The sequence below is a fragment of the Spea bombifrons genome, chromosome 6 (assembly GCF_027358695.1).
Source record: "Spea bombifrons isolate aSpeBom1 chromosome 6, aSpeBom1.2.pri, whole genome shotgun sequence".
Taxonomy (NCBI): Eukaryota; Metazoa; Chordata; class Amphibia; order Anura; family Pelobatidae; genus Spea; species Spea bombifrons.
Genome location: NC_071092.1, coordinates 39,918,280 through 39,943,839, shown reverse-complemented (window position 1 = coordinate 39,943,839; position 25,560 = coordinate 39,918,280). Strand labels below are relative to the sequence as shown.

General features: G+C 41.3%; 1 protein-coding gene across 1 annotated transcript; it reads left to right on the top strand.

Annotated features, from left to right (window-relative positions):
• The first annotated feature begins 168 nt into the window (after nucleotides 1-168).
• Nucleotides 169-22,164, top strand: ZFYVE9 (zinc finger FYVE-type containing 9). The gene is made up of 18 exons (XM_053469832.1): nucleotides 169-394; nucleotides 8,413-8,514; nucleotides 9,748-11,621; nucleotides 11,888-11,987; nucleotides 12,664-12,840; nucleotides 14,302-14,465; nucleotides 14,887-14,998; nucleotides 15,275-15,397; nucleotides 16,128-16,283; nucleotides 16,617-16,841; nucleotides 17,267-17,349; nucleotides 17,949-18,053; nucleotides 18,497-18,647; nucleotides 19,544-19,624; nucleotides 19,955-20,117; nucleotides 20,431-20,536; nucleotides 20,844-21,020; nucleotides 21,289-22,164. The coding sequence occupies exons 2-18, from the start codon at nucleotides 8,445-8,447 to the stop codon at nucleotides 21,448-21,450; spliced, it is 4,029 nt and encodes a 1,342-aa protein (XP_053325807.1). The 5' UTR covers nucleotides 169-394; nucleotides 8,413-8,444; the 3' UTR covers nucleotides 21,451-22,164.
• Nucleotides 22,165-25,560: the final 3,396 nt, after the last annotated feature.

Here is a 25,560-nt window from a genome sequence, read left to right as displayed (position 1 = left end):
TATTATTATTATTATTATTATTATTATGGCCACACATTCATTTTGTGAGGCAGTCACCTTCCTGTGCAAGGCCGCAGCAGTGCGCTCTCCTAGCAGGCAGGGGGCGCTGTCGTACCTCGGCTCGGCTTAGGCCTCTTCTCTATCTCCTCCTCTCCTCTCGTCGGGCCGGACATGGCAGTGACAGCGGAGCTGGAGGGTTACCGAGCCGGGCCTCGCAGCGCTCAGGAACCGGACGACGGGGGATACTATCCTGTCCCAGCAGAGGCTTGAGGAGGCGGATTGAGGCCTAGCTCTACACCACAGACAACGGTCTATCCAGATACAGGTATCCCAGGGCAACCGTGCTGCTCAGAAGCGGAGACTGTGCCGCCCGCCTGGCATGAGGAGCCCATGGGTAAGTGCAAGCTCATAGGGTTAGCACCCATTGTATCAGCCCAGTGCTGTGTCCGTAATAACCTTGCTTTTAACTATTTAATATATGGAGTAATGACATTTGTTTTAATTTTATAATACACATATTGTATAATATGCATTAATGTATGTATGCCAATCTGCCCTACTATAGTATATATTTAAGGCCAAAAGTAGCTGTGATTTCTTTAATTTAATCAAATTCAGCTTTTTTATAGATGTACCAATTTTGATGAAGAATAATCACAGTTTGGATTATTTTATATCAATATCTATTATTATTGTTTTATGTAGTGGCATTGTATTCGTATTGCTGTACAATGGGTAGACAGAACATAACAATTTGACTTACAGTAACAAGGTGAGTAGGGCCCTGCTCAAACTTACAGTATATATATATATATATATATATATATATATATATATATATATATGCACATACACATAATTATATAAAAATATATTTTGTATGTGTATATATATATATATATATATTATATATGTGTGTATATATATAAACACATAACTATGTAAAAAAAAATATGTGTGTATATATATATATATACATACACATAATTATATAAAAATATATCTTATATGTATATATTATATACATACATTGCTAGGTGATCGTATATTCTTGCAGTCTGGAATTTTCGAATTCATTTTCTGCTATCCCAAATTACAGCAATATTTAAATTTCCCCCCTTTCCTCTCGAGGATTTTTATCAAAACCTGTATAAATCTGCATAAAATGGTGCTGTAATTGAGAGGGATTAAATAATTTTTTTTTAACCATTTCTGCAGTAAAATTCTATTTTAGTGCAATGTATTGTCTGGGCTCAGTGGTGCTAATCCTCCATTTGGAGAAATGACACAGAAAACCGCTCTGCTACTAATATTAATGTATTCTATTGAGGTCCTATTGGTATTATTTAGTTAACCTGCAAATCCAAAAATTACCAATTTAGCCATTAAAAAGAAAAATAAAATTGCTATAAATTTGCTATGAAATTGACCATAGGTCCCAAAACTTTTGGAAGAACATATTGATCTACCATTTAAAAAATAAGCTACCTTTATATAATATCAAATCTCTTATTGTCAGCAAAAATCTACAAAATCAGAGAACTCTTTATGGCAGGAAATGTAACGCTTAAATCATTTATTTATACTCGTCTGAAAAATATTTATTAAATAAAAAGTACAAATATTTTATGTTTAGATCCTTTCTCACAGAGCAATATATCCTATACTATAGGATTACCTATTATTGCTGTATGTATGATACATTTACTGCTGAGGCCCCCATCCCCCGTATAATTTTGATATAATCAATTTATTGAGATTTTAGTTACAGAGAATATACAAAACTGAACAGGTATATATTGATACACACAATGAATAACCCCCATACTGATCACATACGTAGTTCTGTAAGCTTTAATTGATTGCACTGCTCTGTTAAAACGAATTGTGTACTTTGACTTTGTATTTGTGAAGAAAAGACCTCCGAGGTCCCCAAAGCTCACGTAACGTTACATCTTTTTCTCTGTTGACCTGATAAAAGCTATCGTCTTTGAAGACTCCCATGTTTGTGTTGGACGTACAGCATGCGAATGATAATTTTGCACTCCGTTCCAGTTGTATAGCGCCAGCAGATTCCGTAGCGCCTTTACGCTAGAGTGAAAACAAATAAGAATTTAAATATCATTAACATACATTAAAAACACTGGTACCGAAGGAGAAGAGGGCCCCGAAGAGCTTACAATTCATTTGACCCGCCGCTGCTGGATTTATATACATTTTCTTGGGCTTATTACTGCTTAAATTATTCTAGAATATGAGAAGCAAAGTGTTGCTACGTAGGTGATTTCCATATGAATACGTAGAATGTTTGCTGCCAATCACTAGTATTTGTACATATATTATACAGATTTCAGGCGTGGATGTTAAATAGTTTGTCTCAAGGTCACACGGCTGCTGCGCTGGCACGCCGGGCTCAATCACACACGGATGACAACCTTTTGTAGGTCATTGTTAAGCATGAGATCATCTCTCCTCGGCGTGTGTCATTACATGGGTGGTCCTTTCAGAGCTGCCTGTGTGTCTGCATGACTTGGTGGGAAACAACACGTCATTGTATTGTGATGAGCGCACGGATACAGATACACATCTTCCGCACGCCAGAAAAATGTAAGCTCCTGTGTGCAGGATGCCCCGATTCGCTTGGTTTTAACCATTGTGTTGCTGGTTTTTATTTCTTGTGTTGATCGGCCCCAACAACCCCAAGTAATAACCTGCTTTTATGAATGATTCCGCAGTGACCTGCTTGAATGAGGTGGTATACATGCTTCCGCTTTATCCCGTCAGATCACTTCCTTGGATCCCATGGTGATCACTGGTGCGGGAGGACAGTTTCACCACGATCGTCCTATAACTTAATGGATATATTTCTGCCCTTTGCCTGTTTTAGTACCGATCTATATGATCAGAGTCCGTTCCTTTACACATAAGAACAAGCAATATACATATTTATGGCATGGCTTTAAATGCGGCTTATCATTAATAATCGTGTTTGTTTACTATGCTGGGAAATATGCCTAGAAATACATTAAAAAGAACCCTACACTTTACAATATGTCTGGGATGTAGGGGGTTAACGCAGGTCAGAACTGGCTGTATACGGAATATGTATGAAAGTTTCATTTACATTTATTAGTAAACACTTTGGCACATGTGACTCTTCTCGTGAGCAGCTGCTGTGCTGTTTATTATGTTGTTGTGATGGCAGATCTGTTACTCAAGCTCTGCAGAAAACGTCTCTGCTTTCTTTACAAGTCGGTGTGTGCTGTCTATTATGTATTTCAACAAAATATTGCATTTTCTTCCCTTATCCAATGGGGAGCACACCCTAAAAAATACACAAAACAAAGTAAGAATTCAGTGCATACCCAGCTATATATATACCGTATTTGCTCGATTATAAGACAAGGTTTTTTCCAGAGCAAATGATCTGAAAAATACCCCTCGTCTTATAATTAGAGCTCAAATAGGTCTGACTATGAGACTAAGATCCAGATCCCCCGCAGCGATGCAGGGGACCTGGATCCTCCTGTCTCCCCCCCCCAACTGGTTAGTCCGGGCAGCGTGTAGAAGGGGGCCAAAAGGCATATCATGGGGCACAGTGGCATTTAGAGGGTTAAAAAGCATATCATGGGGCACAGTGGCATATAAGGGGTATAAGGAATTTCTCGGGCAGATGTGCATAACTGGGGGGCAGGTTGAAAAAAAAAAAGGAAATAAAAACAAAATATTTTTCTCAATCATAGCTTTTATTAACAAACAATTGTTCACATAGTTTACATGAATTAACATTTACTGGTAAAACCTTTTTTCCTATAGGGTCGTCTTATATTCAGGCTTTTTCTTTTTTTTTTTCATAAATTAATATTCAGATTTTGGGGGGTCGTCTTATAATCGAGCAAATACAGTATATATCTATTGCGCCTCTACATCAAAGCACCCCGACAGAATGTGTGTGTGTGTGTGTGTGTGTGTGTGTGTGTATATATATATATATAATATAATATATATATGCCCCCTATGTCTAGTCAATTGAGTCCATTAACCCACAGAGACTCTCAAGCAATTTAAAGCCTACTCTGGACAGAAATACACGAGTGAGCGGCCCAGGACAACCTTCAAAATCAGGACGTACACAATACTAGGCTTTGTACGAGTTAAAGGGTGTATATTTTTGGGTAGTGCGAAGCATTTTTTTTCCAGGGCAGTAGAAAAACAATGTCTTTGTCCTCAGAGGTGAAGTCATGGAGAAAGCAAAGATTCGTGAAACACGTCAACATGTGGACCCATGAATTTGTTTCGTGAGAATAAAAACATGGCGTCTGTTTCCCGTATTTTATCTCCCTTTGTGTTCTTTAACCGTTTGTGTTTGGCATGTTGCATTCTGCTGGGGTGCAGATCAAGGCATCACATCCATGGCATTAGCCAAAGAAGATGACCCTGGCATTAATTGGGGTGTAAAGTCTGCGCCGCTCTCTGTTGACACTACACCGTGTGTTGCGAGGCTGTTGTGCTGCTGTGAACCCACACAATAACCTGACATATTCCCAGTTATTCTCTCATTCACGCTCCCTCTTTGTTGTTAGCGTGTGGGGCAGGCTCTGACTAGCCCTCGGAACATAGAATACCGAGCCAAAAACATTCAGCAATATCGTCTCGTGTTCGGGTGCTGCAACGACGCGTTGTAAATGTAGCAGGGTTTAATTCTGTGCTTCCCGATGCCATCTGACACCAACACAGTAACGAGAGAAAGCTTTCCTGGGAAGCGGGATAACCGGATTAAGAATTAAAACCGCAGTTTTTCACGGATTAGCAAAGAAAGCCCTTGTCTTCTCCGCTTTTCGTTCTTTTGTATTCCATAAAGTGTCGTTTGGTAGAAGTGGGCGACGGTGACCCACAGACATCACTCCTTTGCCCTGCGGCTGCTGGGTTAGGGATAAACTTTTCTCACCGATATAACGTAAGCCCGTCGGACCTGTTTTGGAACTGAAGCCAGCGCTCCAAAATATTAACCATTATCTTAAATGAATGGTTACCTTGGTGTGTATATTCCGGGTTATTTTATTTCTCTTGTGGGAATAGAAGGTCCTCAGATAAAACAATATATCAGTTATCTTTGGACTGCAGCACTGCGAGCTAAATAAATGGACGGGAGTTATGAAAATGTACGTGAATCCCAATCCTTACTCTACAAGTCATTTAGCTGGGATTCAGTCTATTAACAGGGTTTTTTCCGGGTCTTCCCCTGGCATTGTGGGACCCGAGAGGGTGTTACGGCCGGGCGTCCTTTGACTTTCTAATCGTTGGAAGCCGGTGCATGGCAACGAGAAGAAAGCGATGACTTTGAGATGTTGGGGATGGCGTCACCCGGAGGTCGCTGGGAACGCTCTGAAGTGTTGTATGTCGCATATATATATAAATGGCACAGTATGTGCAGCGGTAATTGGCTATAACATTTTCACTCTGAAGCCAAAGATTTCTATTAAAATGGAGAGAAAATAAAAGAACCCGCAGTATGTTTCAAAGTAGCTCCAATAACTAACGAGTGTAGCTAGCCACGCTGTTCAGGCGAGTGATATCTTTAGCTTTGTGTTCTTCTTTGTGTTTTTATCTTTGTCATTTTTGTTATAATTAGATTTTCATGTAAAAGGCAGAGACATAAATGCCACGAGAATAGAGCAGTTACAGTGACAAGCATTAGACGTTTCTAACCACAATCGAAAGGGAGATGTCTATGGGGGGTAATCCGATATTTCATTAATGGAGGTTGGAGTCCTCTCCAGATGCTGGAGGGTTTTGCTGATGTGTCGGTATTCGTCTGCGTTCCGAATGTCGTCTTTGTGTAGCGCTTTGTGCCCTTCTTCCTAATGACTTGGTATATCTGATTTTGCATGTTTTTAGAAGATTTTTACTGAGTACATATGATGCGCTGTCACCTTCTTAGCGCTTAACACAATTTAACTTCTTTATCAAATTTATTCAGCAACTAAAAGGGGCAGTTTAATGTCCTTGACAGTGAAGAAGAATGGAGGGGGAGAAAAAAATGGCATTGACTTGAAGTGGAAGCTGCCCCCTTCTCTGTGGTCTGTTTCTTGCCACTGATTGGCTGCTTGAAGCAAAGACATCACCCGAACAGATCTCCTGCACGAAAATAGCTGGGGCGGGGAGAAGGGGCAAATTAATGGGGGGGTCTTCAAAGTTTCCCCATGCATTTGCAAGGGGGTTGCCAAGAAAAATTAAAGAGACCCCTCACCTGTTGTATGCACTCAGGTACGTATGATGGCTGCAGTGTTATTTAACAAAATGGGGCAGAAAACTTAATGAGAAGGAAAAAACTTTGGTATCCTGGGAACTGAAAGATGGATGCCTATTTTTTTGTTTGCGTTTTTTGAACTTTAAAATGTAGTATTTTCATGGAAAAACTGTAAGATCTGCTGCTGTTATGAATCTATTCATAAAAATTACCTAAAACAACCAAAACATACTAATGACTTGTGAGGAAGTTTGGGGGAGGGGATTATTTATCATCTCTGTATGTATTAATGGTTTAGTGGTAATTTGCAGGCCCAAATACTGTAGTATGATTGCTTTGTGTGTTTGTGGAATACCCAGGGAAACCCTCGGTGGATTCCTAGACTGCTTCCCCCAGAGAATGTGACGGCGGAGTCGGCCTTCGCCTGCGATATGCTGTGCGCAGCACCTTCTGTGTTTGTGTAGCTCTCGCTTGTTGCTCTTCTTTGGTTTCTTACTGTAGTAATCAGGACATGACGGACCCCACAGCCCTGGACCCGAGGCTCCTCCGAATGTTGCCCCTGGTGTTTTAACTTGTTTAAGTGTTCTGGGTAGAGCTCCGTGGGTGTATCTCTTGTCTCGCTGCCAAAAATACGTGTCGGCTTATAAACACTACCGGTATTTGTGCTCGGATGCTTTGAAGGTTATGTATGCTTGAGGAATCCTCCATGGGACGCACACGGGCTCATACTCCTCTCTACTTTGAGCTTTACCTCGGACATGCGCGCACGTTTGTGCTGTCCGTCTGGAAGGGCACGTTTATGAACGAGTTCCCGCGATACGCACTAAATGGTTAATCGGTTATTACCAGGCAATGCCGCGGCTGTTACTCTGCGGCACCCAGATCCGAGAACTGCTCGCCTGCTGCCGTGTTTGTGCTCAGCCAGCATAAAATTGCATCCGTTTTCTGCGTTTCCCGCCGGGTTGATTGAATTTTCCATGCTATATGTAATTTCCTTAGTGAATTGGAAATGGGGCTATAGTTTAATTTTAGCCAGTGTCCTTAAAAACCAATTCGTTTTATTTTTTAGCTGATAACTTTAGAGAGAGGTCATGGAATCGCACAAAGAACCGAATAATGACATCCCATCCGTGGAAGAAAGAAAGAAATGGCGAGACATATCAATATCTATGTCCCAGAAACCTATTTCTTACGCTTTCCTTACTGAAATGGTACAAATCCTAATTCTCCATCATGGAAAAAGGTTTTTCCTTTGCAAAGTGTAGTTTGTCTTTTTTTTCCCCAAATAGTTGTGAAGTGTAGGACTAAAGCCTTTAATAATACGTCGGTTTTTTTTTAATTGATTTCTTTTTAAACCTCTCTGAGGAAGCTCTGTGCGAGTGTTTGTTCTCGCCGGCAGCCGGTGGCTTTGTAAAGGGAGCGTGAATGGATAAGGGAAGTTCTTGAACATGGAAGCTCCTGCCACGGCGAAGAATGCTTTAAGGTTTAGTAATATCTTAATACGCAGATTTCACAGATAACGCTCTGAGCGACGTGTGCGAAAAGCGGGACTGTTAAGTCTTTTCTTGCCTTAAGAATACTCTTTTATATAAGATGAAGAGGCTCTTGTGGCAGAAAAACACTTGAAGGAAATCAAGGTTGAGTTCTGTTTGGCTTCCCGCTGACGTCAGCCGAAATCCATATAATGCTTGTTGGCAGACGACGTTATATGAAGGAAAAGCCTATAAAAATGAATGCTATAAAATCAGAAACTTACACTAAAAAGCTTTTGGATTTCTATGAATAAGTTATGGCTTAACTTCCGCTTTAATAGACCAGTTTTAATTTATTTGACATTGTTGGGAATTTGGAGTATTTTTAATGAGTTTTTCCCTTTAACGAGGAGTGAGCGGCGCTGCAAGGTTTAAAAAAAACTTCTGATTTTCAAAGTTTCTGTTGATTATTGAAGATCTTGGCAGTTTTGAGTGTCCTTAGTTACAAAGCATGTACCTGGACTGTATACCTAGCTGTTACACCTCAAAGCCACCTCTCTGCATCGTTATTTATGGGCTCCTAAATAGACAAGTCTACTGCCTGAGTCCAGATATAGGGGGGGGGTATTTATATTCAATGGCAAATCATAAAAATGATGTTACGCATCAGTCATGTTCTTATTTTTTTAGGCCAAGAAGGAAGCCTGAAGGGTTCCTAACAAATGGAGAACTATTTTGAGGAAGAGTCATGCAACCTGGATAAAGTATTAGATGAGTTTGAGAAGAACCAAGGTATGATATGCAGAATGTGTATTAATCTATATGAAAACATTGCGCTCTAACACTGCAACTGACCTTTCCCAAACTTCCCGTTATCTTAAAAATAATTACTTATTCCTCAAGCCAACAATGGTCATTTCTTCAAGGTCTTTCTTTATTTTCCCCTGTTTTGTATTGATATTTGCTAGAATTTTCCGGTGTCCGTCTTTTAAACCGCAGTCTGCTACCAAAACAAGCCTCATCCTTCTTACCCTTCTCTTCTCACCAGCCATCGAGTCTCCTCCATCTTCTGGGGTCTACAAGATGTTTACCAAACTGCTCTGTTAATTATGAAACATAATGCCCTGCAGCTCTATGTCCGTTCTTTCCAAGCACACAACGAGTCTCTTCGTAGAAACCCACAATGCACGCTACTGCCAATAATTACTGTGGTTTGCTATTGCCTCTAACTTTGTTGACGGAGTTCTGCCGTCTACTAAAATCACTGATCACCTCTATGTTCTCCTTCACTTGACGCAATGTCCTCTAGACTTTTATCTAGCAGGCACTGCAGTGGGTCCTTAGAAATATCTTTTATTTGCATTAGGTAGTCATGTAGAATTTGTGAGAGCCGTGTGACTTAATAAAAAAAAAAAAAAACCCCACCGCCTAAATAATGTTACTAAACAAACATGAGATGAATGCGGTCAGTGAGAATCCGCTTTTTTATATTCTTTTCTCGTGACAGACTTGTGTTGGACATAAAGTTTGTTTTGCAGAACTGGTTTTATTGCTGAATTTCAGGTCTTTTGAGATAAGTAACCTCGATACTGGGCTACATAATATGTTATCCTTTATCTGTGTAGCTGCATAGATATATAACAACCTTTATATTCCTCTTGACTGACCCTGATACTTCTCTTGGTTTGGCTGCGGTGCTCAAATGGAAATGAAAACCATTCCTAACCTCGAGGTGCTTATTTTGTCTCCTAACCAAGCCAAGCTATGCCGTTGCCTAAAATATTTAGTGCTCTTTACAAACAATGGATGTTCTGTTTAGCAGGTATTGGGAAATGTGCATTTTTTATTTGTGGTAAAATTGGTGCCAATAAAACAACTTTTAATGTACAACCAAGAAACGGCATCCTTAAGTGTTTTGCAATCTTTTGGTTGGTAGATTTGGGAAACGTACGTAAAATCATTTTGTCTATTGTTAATTGTTACTGATAATTGCGAAATTCAATAATGACGTTTTGTGCTTTTCAGATGAGAGTATTGCTCCAAGATTGTTGGAGTCGAAATGGAATCAGATCCTTAATCCACCTTCTCCCAGACAAACGGAGAACCCAGTGCTAGACAATGTTAGTAAATCAATCATTACCATCGAGGCCCACCTCAGTGTCCAGTCACCCGGTGTGATAACTCCTCCAAGGTCCCCATGTGCCAATGGGAAGTTTGTATGTGTAGTATCAGAAATGCCGACCATGATAACTGAGAACACCAGTATGGCCGACGAGCAGCTGGATAACCAAAGTGGAATGCCCAAAGTTGTATCGAGCACCCATGCTGTATATGGCCAATTGGAGTCTGGTCAGGCTGATGTTAAACATAATGTTGAATGTAGCAAGAGTTCACAACTGGGATTTTCTACTTGCCAGCCTTTCGCCGACTCCCCTGCCTTTCCGCTGGACCATGTAAACACTACTCCCAATCAATCAAGTGTGAAGGACAACTGTCAGCCGCCTGTAACACAGGCGAACCCATCAAAGTGCACTGCTTATATTAATTTATCGGCTGACACAAACACCATTGCTTGTCCAGCTAGCAAGAGCGAGAATAGTATTAACACAAATATAAACCCTATGCCTAAAGATTCCAGTATTAAAGAGCTTATTGTCACGTCACCGAATTCTGAAACCATGACGTCCGAGGCACCGGAGAGCTCGTCAGGCAAGACCTCTTCCCCGAGTACAGAGAAGGACACTGAGGAGCCGTATTTAGACAATATAAATCAAATCTGTGAGCAGATAATAGACGAAATGTGTGTTGGGCAGCAATTGAGGTTTTCTCCTCCTTTAAGTGCAGACAAAAAGTCTGTAAAGGACTTTACAAGAGAACTTTTTCTTGCTGACACTGATGAAGGGGTCACCAGAAACCAGGATCTCCATCAGGGTAGTTCCTCACTCTGTGCCCTGGAGGGTTTATCTGACTCCTGCACCGTTAATGGTAACTACCACAATACCAATTATAAAGAGATCCATGAAAAGAATGGCGGCGGTCTCTCCCATGGCGTTCACGAAGAAATCATAAAGGCAAATGTCTTCATGGAAGAAACGGAGGGAGCGATCATCTCTAAAGGTGATGGAGCTGATCTTTTCATGTCTCTGTACAATGGGTGTGATTCCTATGGAATACAGAACCCCAGCGTAGCTCACAACCCAAAGAGTTTACCGTCGAAAGAAGATTCTGTGACAGAAGAGAAGGAAATCGAGGAATGCAAATCGGAATATTATTCCAATGTTTACGAACAGCAGAGAGATGACGAGATCACGGAGGGGACTGGACTGGTGTTAAACCTCAAAGGTGACCAAACAAAAAATCACTTGCACAACCTCTGCGGACCGGCTCCAACAATGCATGGGCCAACCTCACCAAAGGCCAGCAGCTTGCAACCCCTCAGTGTCCCCTATGGCGGAGCTCGCCCCAAGCAGCCAACCCACTTGAAGTTACAGATCCCAAAGCCATTGTCTGAAATGCTACAGAGCGACCTTGTTCCTCCTAACGCGGGCTGCAGCCACAAAAACAAAAATGATGTGTTAAACAAATCAAACCAAGCTGATAACGTGGCTTCAGGAGCCCCACACGAGGACGCAGCGCTGCGTAGCCCCACGAGCGATGCAAATGGCGATCTTCCAGGAGATTACAGGGGCTCTTGCAGCCCATGCCTTGCCGTGTCCCCAGAGAGCCCGGATAATGATCTCCTTGCTGGGCAATTTGGGGTACCTGTTGCCAAGCCATTTACCACCCTTGGGGAGGTGGCACCAGTCTGGGTCCCAGACTCCCAAGCACCAAACTGCATGAAGTGTGAGGCCAGGTTTACGTTTACCAAAAGGAGGCACCACTGCAGAGCATGCGGGAAGGTAGGTTAAAAACTATTTGTCCGTTTATCTTTACATTTATATCAATTTTTTTCTTGCTTAAAAGGGTCTTTGCGTACCTCGCTAAATATTTCCGTGTGTCTGGGAATTGTTTTATATAGTGCCATCATATTCCGTAGCGCGGTACTGTATCACATCTCCGAGGGACAATTGTAGCGCTTTTTCAGGGATCAGTGAAACGTTTGCTGTCCCTTCATTTCTAATACAAATGTAGGCATTGAAAATACATAAATATAATCTTCCCGTAGGTTTTCTGTGCCGCCTGCTGTAGCCTCAAATGCAAACTCCTCTACATGGACAAGAAGGAGGCGCGAGTGTGTGTCATCTGTCACTCGGTTCTCATCAATGGTGAGTGCGGGACTCCGCTTTATAACTGTGCCTATGCTTAGCGCCGGCAACGCCACGTGTCTCTAATCTCACAAGTCTAGCAGCAGACGGCTAAATATAATGTTTTTTTGTAATTAAGTAGGCTTTAATTTTTCCTCTTGCCTCACTGCTAGGGTTCTTTTAAAATGTTTCCTAGTGTAACTAACCACAATGTATGTACAGATACTTTATGCATAAAGCTTCAGTATAAACCCGCGTTCCTTATTTTGTGCATTTCATGATAAAATGTTTTTCTTTGAGCGTTAGAGGGCTGTATAGAGTACTGTAGGTTTAGCATGGAATAAAACGTGGTTAATCTGCACCTGGAGGCCGCCGTCATGGGCAGTCGTGTGATATTTGGGGGGCATTCCCTGCTGAAACACAACCCTGAGCTCTTTCTGTATTATTATTAAATTATATTTGTAGACTTACCTGTTTGGCAAGGTAAAACACGGAGGGGTGTTGGCGTCATACACAACAGTCTGAATTCTAGCAGAGCTCTACACTAATATCACTAATATCGTGCAAAGTATTAAAGCGTGTCTAATACTTGTGAAAACCGATTTGGTTTATCATCTGAGCTGGCGAAGCTGTGAATGCGGACTGTGATACGCCATACACGGGTCCCATTGGTTTATTCCCATTGTCCATATTTTAGCTCAAGCTTGGGAAAACATGCTGAGTGCGTCGGTCCAAAGCCCAAACCCCAACAATCCCGCTGAATACTGCTCCACGATCCCCCCAATGCAGCAAGCACAGGCCTCGGGGGCGCTCAGCTCGCCCCCTCCTACTGTCATGGTGCCTGTTGGAGTCTTAAAGCACCCAGGAACTGAAGGTAAGGCATATAATAAGTTACCTTAATAACCCAGCAGAGGCTATGACTGTTTACCATGTAAAGTGAACACAGCAATTCAAACATTATACCGGGACTGGTGCATCGTTACCTGCGTTCTTCCAGGAACGCCTACAACATTAAATCCAATTCCATTCCCGTCTCATTCAGTAGGGAGGTTAATTGAAGAGAGTCAGTTCCATCTGAAAAGTTACACTGAACCAAAGAGCATAGAATAGAAGATATTTAGAAGTAGGGGCATTTTACAGCCTCCCAGCAGAAGTGGTAGAGGTTAATACAGTAGGCCAGTTTAAAAATGCATTAGATGGACATAACGCTATCCTGTATCTAAGACAAGACCAATGACTGATTTAAGGTCTGAGTCTTTACGGCAGTAAAAAAAAAACAAAAAAAAAAGGGCCAAAATTCTGTATTTTTAAGAACCAATTTTTACTAGCTCCTCCTCTTAATTGGCTGATTACATCATATCAGGCCGTCCGGACTTTCTTGAGCTCTTCAGCAGTTAAGCAGACGTTGTTCATTTCATATAACTTAAAAGCACCAAAAAGTTTTAAATGTATATAATAGATATCTGCAGAGTTATTTTGCTGAAGCTTACAGGGACTGCTGAATAATAAGACGCAATCTGCTTATGGCATGTGTTATTTCCTTATACTTCTTAAATAGTATATAGTATACAATGACTGTGGATCTGTCACCTGATGGTAACATCTGACCGGTTATTAGTTGTGTTCTGGTTGGGAACAGGTTAAAATTCCTACCATTCCATTGATTCCGGCTTCACCCCTAGGTGTGTCGCTTTTCCTTCCTGTTAATTCCATTCTCCCCGTGGACTCCTGGTTTGCATACATTCTCATTTTAGCCATTTCCACTGCGGATTAACAGCCCTTAAACGGGATGCCTTTCAATAATTATACCCCGCGTCGTAGGATGCACCGCGCATGAAAACGCAGCACCAACAAAAACACATGGGATAACCGGGAAAAGCAATGTATCGAGCATATCAGGAAAGAAGTAGTTTCGTGGTTAGAAAATATTTCTTCTTTTTCCCCAAGGTCTGCTGCCCTCCAGATCTTAATGAATTAAAACTCTAATAAAACAAACAGATGCTTAGTCTGTCAAACTAGTCATTCTCCGTTGGGTTTGGTTGATGCAGTTCAGGAGCGTAGTTTGTCGGGGATCAGAATCAAGTTGTCTATTTAATATATGTCTAGATAATAAGCCTTTCGACCGAACGACGCACCGTTACAGATCCATTATAATGTACGATGCTACAGTGTGACAAGATGCACACAAACGCTACACAACACTTACAATAAGGGAACAGTGTTTTTTCTTCTTTGTTTTGTGTGGAAGAGACTGACTTTATGTACTCTGTGTCCGTGACGTACGGAGTGATGCAGCGTTGTGTTTCCCCTTTGCTTCCTTTTCTGTGTATAACAGCGTCTCAGGCCAAGGAGCAGCGTAGGGTATGGTTTGCAGATGGGATCTTGCCCAACGGGGAAGCTGCTGATCCCGAGACAGGGAACGCGACCCCGGCGGTGGGGGCTCTAACGGTGGCGCACGATGCCAACAAGCCCACGCCAAGCAACTCGCCAACCTCAGAGGTAAAAAGAAAAGTGTGCCGTCCCATCGCTTTCTCCATTATTCCCATTCCGGAATAATATCCCTTGTTATAAGCATGACTAGCGATACTCTGTGGCAAACTCTTAAGTGATTATATGTTACGACAGATGGTTCTTCTAGCAGGGAAAGTGATGTTGGCAGAAAAGGCCATTTGAGGCAGCGAAGCCGGATCTGTGTACTCCGGATATAATTTAATTAATTACCGATCTCGTTTTTTTCCTTGCCAATGAAGACTTTTAATCAGTCTATTACATTACATTGCATGTTTTTGCAGAAAACCTTTTTCGTTGTGTGTTTCTGTGCGTAGCTGACATTTGGAATGGAATATCTAATTGTCTGTTGGATGTATCCTCTTATGATCTGGGGAAGGAAGGTCTGAGCGTGTATCTGTCCTCTTTCCAGACTGAAAACACATCTGGATTCTGTGGCAGTTTGACTCAGGTTGGCAGTGCGATGAATCTCATCCCCGAAGACGGGCTTCCTCCTATCCTGATCTCTACCGGGGTCAAAGGAGGTAAGTAAAATGTGATTAATATGCGGACGGTTGGGTCTTTTTTTTTATTTTTTGTGGTATCTGGTTAGGGATATCGTTATCCAGGCTCTTTAGATTGAGGATAGTTATGGTATTTGCAGTCGAACAACCACCGGGGAGCTACAATCACCCGTGCCCACAAGCCCCTATGCCTTCTTTAACATGTATGTTCTTTGTTGTTTCTTACCACTTGATGAAAGCCCCAACATATACCGATGAAGAAAGATAAGACACCAACTCCTCTTTCTCTTTCCGCAGACTATGCTGTGGAGGAACGTCCATCCCAGATGTCGGTCATGCAGCAGCTGGAGGACGGTGGGCCTGACCCACTGGTCTTCGTTCTCAACGCAAACCTATTGGCAATGGTGAAGATTGTGAACTGTACGTGTCAGATTGTGCCGCGTGAGCCAGGCCTTTGCTTGAAGAATGCAGAAGGCCGCGTTAATCAGTCAATCTCTCTTTTAAAGGACTTGAGAAACCAGTTTTGGTTAATTATTCTGCTAACAAATAATTCTGCAACAACAAACACAATTCCTGGCTCACTTTGCTGTTTTCCTAGTTATTGCTAAGGCTGCATATCCATGCTAAAGTCCCGCTTAGACCCCCTTTCCACCTCTTTGCTTGTGGAATACATCGCAGTCCGTGTTTTGGGAGATTCCTGCAGCTGGATGTTTATTGCAGAGTCCGTTATTGTGACTAGTCGTCCTTTCTAACCTTCTTTCTTTTTAAATACAGATCCAAAGAATATTTTTTTTTCCAGGAAATGTCTATTAAATAAAACAGTACAGAGGTTTAATCCCGCTGTATGGGTCAGATTACCAAAATGAGCAACTGAAAGAGAATCTGTCTTCTCTGACCTTGCAAGCAGCTGTGCTAATCGTTTTACATTTGGTTATAATAAGCAATGATGAGAACACCGAGCTGATGATTTTTATCTAGCTAAACATTTAGCTTAGTTACATTATGTAAAGGCTTAGGTAATCAAATATGTCTGAATCAATGTTTTTTTGAGTCTGCAACCTGGAAAATAAGTAGTGATAACAACTCATTGTGTATATATATATATATATATATATATATATTAAATGGTTTGTACCCCTTTCTCTTGTAGATGTTAACAGGAGGTGTTGGTGTTTTACTACAAAGGGAATGCACGCCGTGGGCCAGGCTGAAATCGTCATCTTGCTGCAGTGTCAACCGGATGAGAAGTGCGTGCCGCGGGATTTATTCAGCCACTTTGTGGAACTTTATCGGGAAGCTTTAGCAGGTGGGTGAAAGAAATAAAGGGAACAGGGATCTGGACAACAGAAACTAGATGTTTGCTTCACTAGAAGAGCATCATGGAAACTAGGTTGTGAAGTAGCTTAGCAGAGGCCTGGAGTTTGATGGGTACGGCTCATTGCAGACTCGCCACTATTGAGAAAAAGAAAACGTAGCTTTAACAGATGCACATGAAAATAGCGTTTTAATTACTTAGACATTTATAAAATTATGCCATTTGTTTTCTGTAAGCGTTTTAAAATGTCCTGCTTTATGGTACCGGTTGTCATACGATGATGACATTACATTATGCGTGACAAGTTATTTTTGTATACCGCAGGGAATGTGGTGGGGAACCTCGGCCACTCTTTCCTCAGCAAGAATTTCCTGGGAAGTAAAGAACATGGAGGCTTTCTGTACGTCTCCCCGACCTACCAGTCCCTGCAGGACTTGGTTCTGCCTGCGCAGCCGTACCTGTTTGGGATTCTCATTCAGAAGTGGGAGACCCCTTGGGCCAAAGTCTTCCCGATACGGCTTATGCTGCGATTAGGGGCAGAATACAGGTGTAAGTAGAGCCCCTAAACACGCATGATAAATAAAAGCCTCGCTGTTGGAGTAAAATAAAATGTACCTTTTACTGGGTCTCACCTAAAAGATAAGACATCAAGAAATGTTTTTAGCCTATTAGGTGAGAGAGTATGATATATGATAACAATGAATAATATGAACACAATAATGTAATACTTGTTTAGTCTTCCTGGTCAGATTGCTTTTGTTGCAGGCAGTCTTTGGATTCCTAGAGTCTTCTAATTAAACTCCAATGAAAAGTTTGCTGTTAATATACGTTATTATTACATTTCTGTGCCGTCCTTTGGCAAGCAAAATAAAGAGGTTATTGAGAGAGCGCACCTATGAAGTCTAATGGCTAAATGTTAAGCTAGCTGTATATTTTCATCTGCTGTCTAAAATTATTTTTTTTAAATCCTTTAGTGTACCCGTGCCCGCTCTTCAGCGTCAGGTTCAGGAAACCTCTTTTTGGGGAAACAGGCCACACAATCATCAACGTCCTTGCAGTAAGTGTTGATATTACTAGATTTTATATATAAATCCCCATATTTTAAATGGTTTAGTTCACCAGTCTCACTGCGTTATAGCAGACTTGCTGAGCTGACCCTGCTTAATAGTGGTTTTTTTTTTAATATTATTAAATGATCTTAATATGTATAGATTGGAGTAAGAAAGAGAGTACGAAATATTAAAATGCATGAAAGGGCTCAACAAAGAACAACAAGGGAAAATATTCAGAGAGTTGTAGATTGTAGATTCTTAAATTAAGATGGTCAAGGGCTTAGATGTAAGGAAGTTTTAATAGTGGTAGATAAATGGAACAGCCTTCCAGCGGAAGTTAATACAGGGAGGGAACTTAGCCATATGTCTATTCCATGCATGTTTGTCCTGAATATGAGACAGACCCAAGGGCCAAATAAGGCTTGAGGTCTTTACAGCAGGAAACAATGGCAAGCGGCATGTGGTACTATAAAACTTTGTATAACTTCTTACTGGTTTAGTTATGCAGCTGTCCTACAAACATTGGTTTAGTCGATAAACCTCAGTGTCATATTAACCTTTCTAAGCTGGAAAGACTCATCTTTGTAACTTTTTGTTTTACTAGGATTTCCGAAACTACCAGTATACGCTGCCAGTGGTGCCAGGGTTGGTGGTAGATATGGAAGTTCGCAAAACCAGCATTAAAATTCCCAGCAACCGATACAACGAGGTATGCTTACTGTACTTAAACAGCAACATGGACTTGGTGATCTTTTTAGAATAGTCACTGCAAACAAAGCAAGAACACAAGCTGTGTTATATTTTATTCAACAAAAGAATGCAGATTTTTTAATTAAATCAGTCCCAGACTGGTCGTTGGAAAAACTAGACAAATGCCTGGGAAGCATGTGCCCCATTGTCCACCTTTATTGCCACTCACCTGGCAGATGACATCTTGTAGTGTGCAGCTACTGGCTGAATACACGCCGCCACGCGTACCCCGGTTTATTTGCCACCGGACTATATTAATCCACAGACCAGTCATGAACAGGAGAATTAAAATTGAATTTGCTTTTATGCCCCATAATAGTTGGTTATACACAACTGGTAATAGCAGCACTGGTTATTTCTGTGTTTACCTGTAACTAATTCCTTCCTCTGGATTTCTGACAGATGATGAAAGCCATGAACAAATCTAATGAACATGTTTTGGCTGGGGGTGCGTGTTTCAATCAGAAGGCTGACTCTCACCTAGTATGTGTTCAGAACGACGATGGGAATTACCAGACTCAGGCCATCAGCATTCACAAGCAACCACGCAAAGGTGAGCCCCGTCCGGCACATTCATTCGGCCAGACTGCTGCTTCATTCATTCGTTGTGGGATGTTCAGATATAACACCTTAAATGATGTCAGTAGGCTGTCAGAAAGCATGTGTAGGTGCACTGAATATCTTCTGAAATTGTACATTGTTTAAGAATATCAGAAGCAGAAACTCAACTTTCCTTTTATAAACAGATCGATTCTTTAGCAGGAAAAACCTTTTATTGGGCCAGCAGACTAAAACACGTAGATTCACATGGTTTTTGTGCTGGAATATCATGTCATAATATCCCCTATATGCTATTCCTATTGTACAAACCGCTTGTTTATGGATAAGAATTATTCCAGAACCAGAGATCACATTAAACAAATGTGTATAAATAAAAAAGGTGATCTTAAGAGACAGCAACTTGCTTATCTGTTCATTCATATGCTTAACATTTCACTAATTGTTCTAAAAGGACCATATCTTATAAACCGCATTCACAAAATAAAATGTAATAATCAAGCCGCTCAGACACTTATCTCACTCCGTACTCCAGTGCGTACTCCATTTTCGGAACAGTGCCTATGTTAGTTTTCTGCATTAAGTTAACCAGTTCCTTATTTTAATTGTGGATGCACAATAATGGCGTTTGGCATAACATCCTTTATAACATATGCTGTTTCAGTGATTCAAATAAATACATGATTGCCTTTTTGTCTACTTTTTAAACGTAACACCTAGTTAGCTATTTTTTTCTATGCTAATATGAAGTTTTCACTTTGATTCCCAAGCCAAAGGTAAGCCCTGGAAATACTTCAGAGTAGAGCAGCTTAATAGAAATGTTATATTTTAACCCCCAAGACCTTGAACCCCGGAAAGTGATCGCGCGACTCTGCTGTGCTTTCGTTTCAGTGACTGGTGCCAGTTTCTTCGTCTTCAGTGGAGCGCTGAAGACCTCTTCGGGATACTTGGCCAAGTCCAGCATTGTGGAAGGTATTATCAACAGCCAACAAACCCTGGAGAATGTTTTCTTAACAAGCGTTTATGAAATTCTCTGTAACCCCGCTACTGAATCCCGGCGTATGGACAGTTTGTGCATTGAAGTGTTTAAAAAAAAAGGAAGGTTTGTTTCTGTTTAGGGAAATAAAAGAAAATATGAAGGCTGTTAAGAACCGCGGGAATAGGGCATAGTAACTGAAACTTTCACTTTTAAGATCTTTTCACCATAGCAACCAATGCTGTGTTCCTTCGAATATTCTGTTCTTTGCTGGATCCTGACTTTAAATATTTGCGCTTCTGGAATGTTCTCCGTTTATTGAGCAGATGGGGTGATGGTACAGATCACAGCCGAGAGCATGGATGCACTAAGGCAAGCTCTGCGAGAGATGAAGGATTTCACCATCACCTGTGGTAAAGCAGACGCGGAAGAGATGCAGGAACACGTCTACATACAGTGGGTGGAGGACGACAAGAACTTTAACAAGGGGTGAGCTGAATGCCTGGGCTCCGTATTTCTTGGTCAAAATACCTCCGAAGGCAAACAGTTATTTAAAATGTTTTGGTGAGAATGAGAATGTTTCACCGCCGCTATTCTTTTTCTTCACTAATACTTTGTAGATGAATCCAGAATTAAATAAAAAATATTTATTTTAACATCTGACGCCGCTGGCCAGCAACAACTGAAATCTAACTGTTCTAATGTCTTGCTTTGTACTTTGCATTTAAATGTACAGCCGTGTCTGTTTTCCATGTGATGTCGCCATGAGATATACTCTTTACTTTCGTTCATTCTGCTGCAGCGTTTCTAGTCCTATTGATGGAAAATCGTTGGAGTCTGTGACCAGTGTCAAAATTTTCCATGGCTCCGAGTACAAAGCTAACGGAAAGATCATCCGCTGGGCAGAGGTAAGGCCGTTTTGGCAGATGCTGGATGCTAAGAATGCATTTATCCCTTAGATTAGCCAAAAATGTATGTGAAGTTTGTGTGACTAAATGATCAGATTTTATACCATAATTGTGCAATATCCTTACTGTCAGGATTTCAGTTTTTGTGCCGTTCACACGGACAGTGTCCTGCTATGTATGTGTTGCCTCTTGGATCAGATCTTGAGATCTTTCTTTTGAAAAATGTATTGTTTATAACACCTCCCTTGCCCCTAATTCTGTTATTTTTGATTGTTTCTTATTGTGATTGTTATAACGCTTGTTACAGGTGTTCTTCCTGGACAGCGAGGAGCAGCAAAGCGTCCTGAGCGACCCTGCGGACCACAGCAGACTGACCGAAAATGTGGCCAAAGCGTTCTGTCTGGCTCTGTGCCCGCACCTCAAGTTGCTGAAGGAAGACGGAATGACCAAGCTGGGTCTGCGGGTCAGTCTTGATGCAGACCAGGTGAGGGGTTTCACGTACTGTACAGATGCGTTAATCACAAATACTGGTTTTAAGCCTTGTGTTCCAGCAGTGGATCCTTCGGTTTCTGTTAAAGGCTAGGTCATAATGCCCCCAGGGTATCCAAGCAAGAATATCTATGAAAACGCTTGACAATAATTATCAACAAAAGTCCCATCTGTGCTTAAAATGCAGCTGTTGTATGTTTTCGGATCCCTACAGACGATGTGATTAATTTGATAAATTATTGGCTATTTTGTGTCTGTCACAGGTGGGATACCAAGCAGGAAGCAACGGGCAGCCGCTACCCGCTCGATACACCAATGACTTGGACAGTGCCTTGGTACCGGTGATACACGGGGGCCTGTGTCAGCTCAGCGAGGGGCCCGTCTCCATGGAGCTCATCTTTTATATCCTAGAGAACATCTCATAGGGAAGACATTGGGCGTCTTTTCATGAACTGCCACTGACCTGGTCATTTGCACTTTAATCATGGAAGATTCATCTTTATTTTCTTTTGCTGCACCAGAATTGGGTTAGGGTGTGCAAGGGGTGGACACCAGAAACCTTTTAAATCTTCTATGCATAGTCAGGGCAGAGTGTCGCTCTGGCGCCAGCTAACTGCGCTTAGTAATTGAATGGAGAGCCCTAAGTGGTGAGAACCGTTGGCCCTGGTGCAGGGTTGAAGCAAAAATGGGGAGACTGACCCACAATGTCAGCACGAAACAAAGAAGACCCCATATACAATCAGGAATCTCACTCTGACCTCATTTAAACCATTGCTGCAAACTTTTCCTGCTTGCCTTCTTATGTTCTGTTTTACCGGAGTTTACATTCTCTAGAGCCGCCCGAGCCTCCTGTCCTGTTTTATTTGTGTCATCTGCATGACAGCGAGACCACCCTGAGAATGAAATAAACCTGCTCGGCTCCCAGCCCCATGTACACGAATCCAGCCGGCGACCAGTATGTCTTCTGAAGCGCACAAAACTTTTGTCCACGTCGTCATCACATGGAATAACGGAGCGTTTCCCGGGAGAGAAATGATCATAGTACGTGTTTGCCGAGGCATGGAAGTCTGATGAATACAACTGCATCTCTTGTGTTGTTGTTAATAGTTGTGACATAAATCAAAACCAGCTTACACTTTCTTAAGAGATTTATCATGTGCTCTGCCAAAGATGTTTACATGGGGAGGAATATAACACTACACCCAGTACCATCACCCATAATTCTACTGTTACTTTTCTTTGCTATTTCTATTGAATATTTAACACTCTTCAACAGTTTTAATTTAATTTTATTTATTATGTTGGCACAATTCAGCTGCCATATGCCATTTATAGAAGTGTTGGGCTTGTATTGTTAACCAAATCCAAGTTTACAGCTGAAGAAGGTTAAACTTAGATGTTTTTATCTTGGTTCTTATGTCAGGCAGAGTGTCTTCATCTCCTAGTTTGACTTTCTGAGTTATTTATAATGCAAGATCACTTTTGCAGTTATTATTTGGGAAGCTGTTAATAAATGGTTACGTTAGTACATATAGCGCTATGGGATTTTCAGTGTCCTTACGGAGAGGTAGATCCGCTCTGATTTCTTGCGAATTCACGTTTTACCCCCGGACACAAGTTTTAAAGATTTAAAAGCTGCCCGGAAAGTGTTTTTCTGCATTACTGATCTAGAAGATGCACATGAAGAAGTATGAGCAGAGTATCTACAAAAAGGGATTCTGGTGCAAAGTTTACAATAAAAAGAGTTCTTATCACCAGAGCGATAAACCTTGTTGCCTGGGCTGTTCCATTGGTTGCTAGAGTGATAAGCATGCGTAGGGACTACACGATTTGACCCAGAATCTCAGGATTTTTGCCCCAACCTCAGGGTGAAGGCGCTGACTCCTGTAATCACATCTAAGACTCCCGACTGGTGGTGTTGCTACCTGTATGTTACGGTCGAGATCTCTGTTTGAATGCAGATGATTCAATTAAGTGCATCTTTAAATAATGACAACTTAAGCCTTCCATGAGGCCGGTATTAGAGCCATTTGGGCAACACGTTTGGTGAGAATCTTCCCAATGGGTTATTATAGGTATAATATTTCAAGAGTCTCAGTCGGCTCGGTTAGAAAGCTCCCAGCTATGGTGATCAGGCCGCATTTTGAACTTTATACCACAATCCCATTTTGTAGACAAGTTTGTACGTATATTTCTATCATCTGACAAAAAAAAATACACTTACTTCCCATATGTTCCCAGGACTGCCGCGGTTTCTCATTTGTAGTCTACATTGTGCTATTTGTTAATTTAAAGGGACCTTGAGTTTAATGAAAAGTCCATAAATGAAATATCGGCCGACTGATCTGTTCTTATGAGAAGACACCTGTACTCTGTACTAGCACGTCAACGGATTTTAAATATTTTTCTATGTTCAGTCAATATAAGATTCCTTCTATACAAATGATTCCTTGTGCCCCCCCCCCCTCGACGCACAGACACTGTGTTGTTACTCATATGCCCCACAAGCATTACAGATATGAGGATGTTCTGTTGGATTCAGTATTAAATCGTTTTTAGCCCCCGGCAGCTCTTGTAGAGGCTGAAGTTGCAGACCACATATTAAGCTACATGTGATCTACGTCCATTAAAGTTTCTATTTTTTGTTTTTATCTAGACACTCTTTATAATAATGTAAAAAAAATAATCAGATGTCATAAGCCAGCATGTTTAGTAAGATAAAGCCATGACTTCAGACTAACATTGTTACCCATCCTATATACAATGACGTTACTGTATTATAACGCCATGGTCCGGTATGGGCTGCACCATAATGGATCCATCCAATCCTGTTAGGGGGGTGTGCGTGAAAACAGGCATACGTCATGTCTGTTGAGAAATGTATTTACATGTTGCCTGATTTTGGGATATGTGGGATTCTGGCATGTAGTCTGACCATAAACTGTAATTATTTAATAGTCTGAAATATGTTCTAGAAATTGTAAATCTCTGTTTCCATGGGCAGGTCAAGTTGCCCCACTAGCAGAGACAAGTATTTGCTTCCCATGTTCTCGGCCACAGATTATCTGATGTTAGAATGACGAAAGCAATGTTTAAATACAATCGCAATTTGTATCAATGCGGTTCCATGCGCCTCGGAGGTCGGGACCGTACGCGCCTCCGCTGTTATTTCCTACATGCCTTTGTAACTATGATGTCACTTGGACGATTAAACATACCCATCTGTCTTGTGTGTCCTGAATACTGTTACTTCTGTGTGTGGTGTTTTTCAGTACGTGCCCTGTCGTAAGAACTTGGGAATAAAATATTCTTTTAAGTTCTTAGACCGTTTCACATCTTACTGCGTGAGTGGAGAAATCTGACCAGACGTTCTGCTGGTCCAACAACGAACGGGAAGTGAAAAGGTTCTAAGCTGTTCTATTGTTCACCATTTGTCCTGTTTTTATATTCTTCGTAATATCCCCTCTTGTGCATCCTGTGTGTAGGGATTTATCCAAATTGTCACATTAACCCCTTCATTCATTTGCAACATTTGAAGGTACGTGTCTCCCCCTGTGTTGTGTGTTAAACTATATCTGTAATTCCCATGTTCCTGACGTGTTGCTAGTCAAATGCGACTGTAATCCCCGCAGAAAGCTTTCTCCTCTGCTGGGGAGTATTTAAAGGGTTCTCTTCATATAGAACAATTTACAGCTTGTGTGTATATATATATATATATATATATATATATATATATATATATATATATATATATATATGTATATGTATGCATGTGTGTGCGTCCTGACTACGTTTTGGTTACAGCGGGTAACCACTGACCTCTCCAGGTGTCAAGATGCTCCAGCTGTGTGTTGAGGAAACTGCAGCCAAGAGCAACAAGAGAAGCAGAAATTGTCTAACTCTTGGCCATACTTTCCTTTGCGATTTTTGTATACTCTGCTCCTGGGTATATGTTGGTGAAACTGCACTTTCTACAAGGTGGCAAATGAGTCTAGCAGCCTATTGGGTGTGATGGGTCACCTGATGGGTCTTAGTGCATGGCTTGGCAGGGGTTAAGGTATCTTGCTTGGTGCATGCAATAACCCGCTGAGCAAATTCACCTAATCAATGTTTTTGTATGGCTGGAATAACATTTAAAGGAAAAAGGACCGGCTTGTGGTGCGATAATACAAACACATTTTGAAGACAGACTTACATAAGGTCATTGGTATACATATCATCGTTTCTTCTCCCGTCCGATTTGAAGTTTGCCTCAGCTGTAGTTCAGTGTGAGAGGAAACCGGCATGTGAGTTAATACATGGCACGGCTGCCCAGTATCTGGGGAAAACATCCCTGCGAATCCTTATACCTCACTTCTTATAATGCAAAGCAGAATTCATTTGCTAACCATTTGCTTGCATCGGTGGAATGATGCAATCACTGTTACGTGAATTTTTGTTTTCACTATAAAATGTATTTTCCTTTAATAAAAATCTATTTTATTTTGTAATGTAATAAGTAACGTTGTATTTTCTATCACATTCTAATAAGGTTA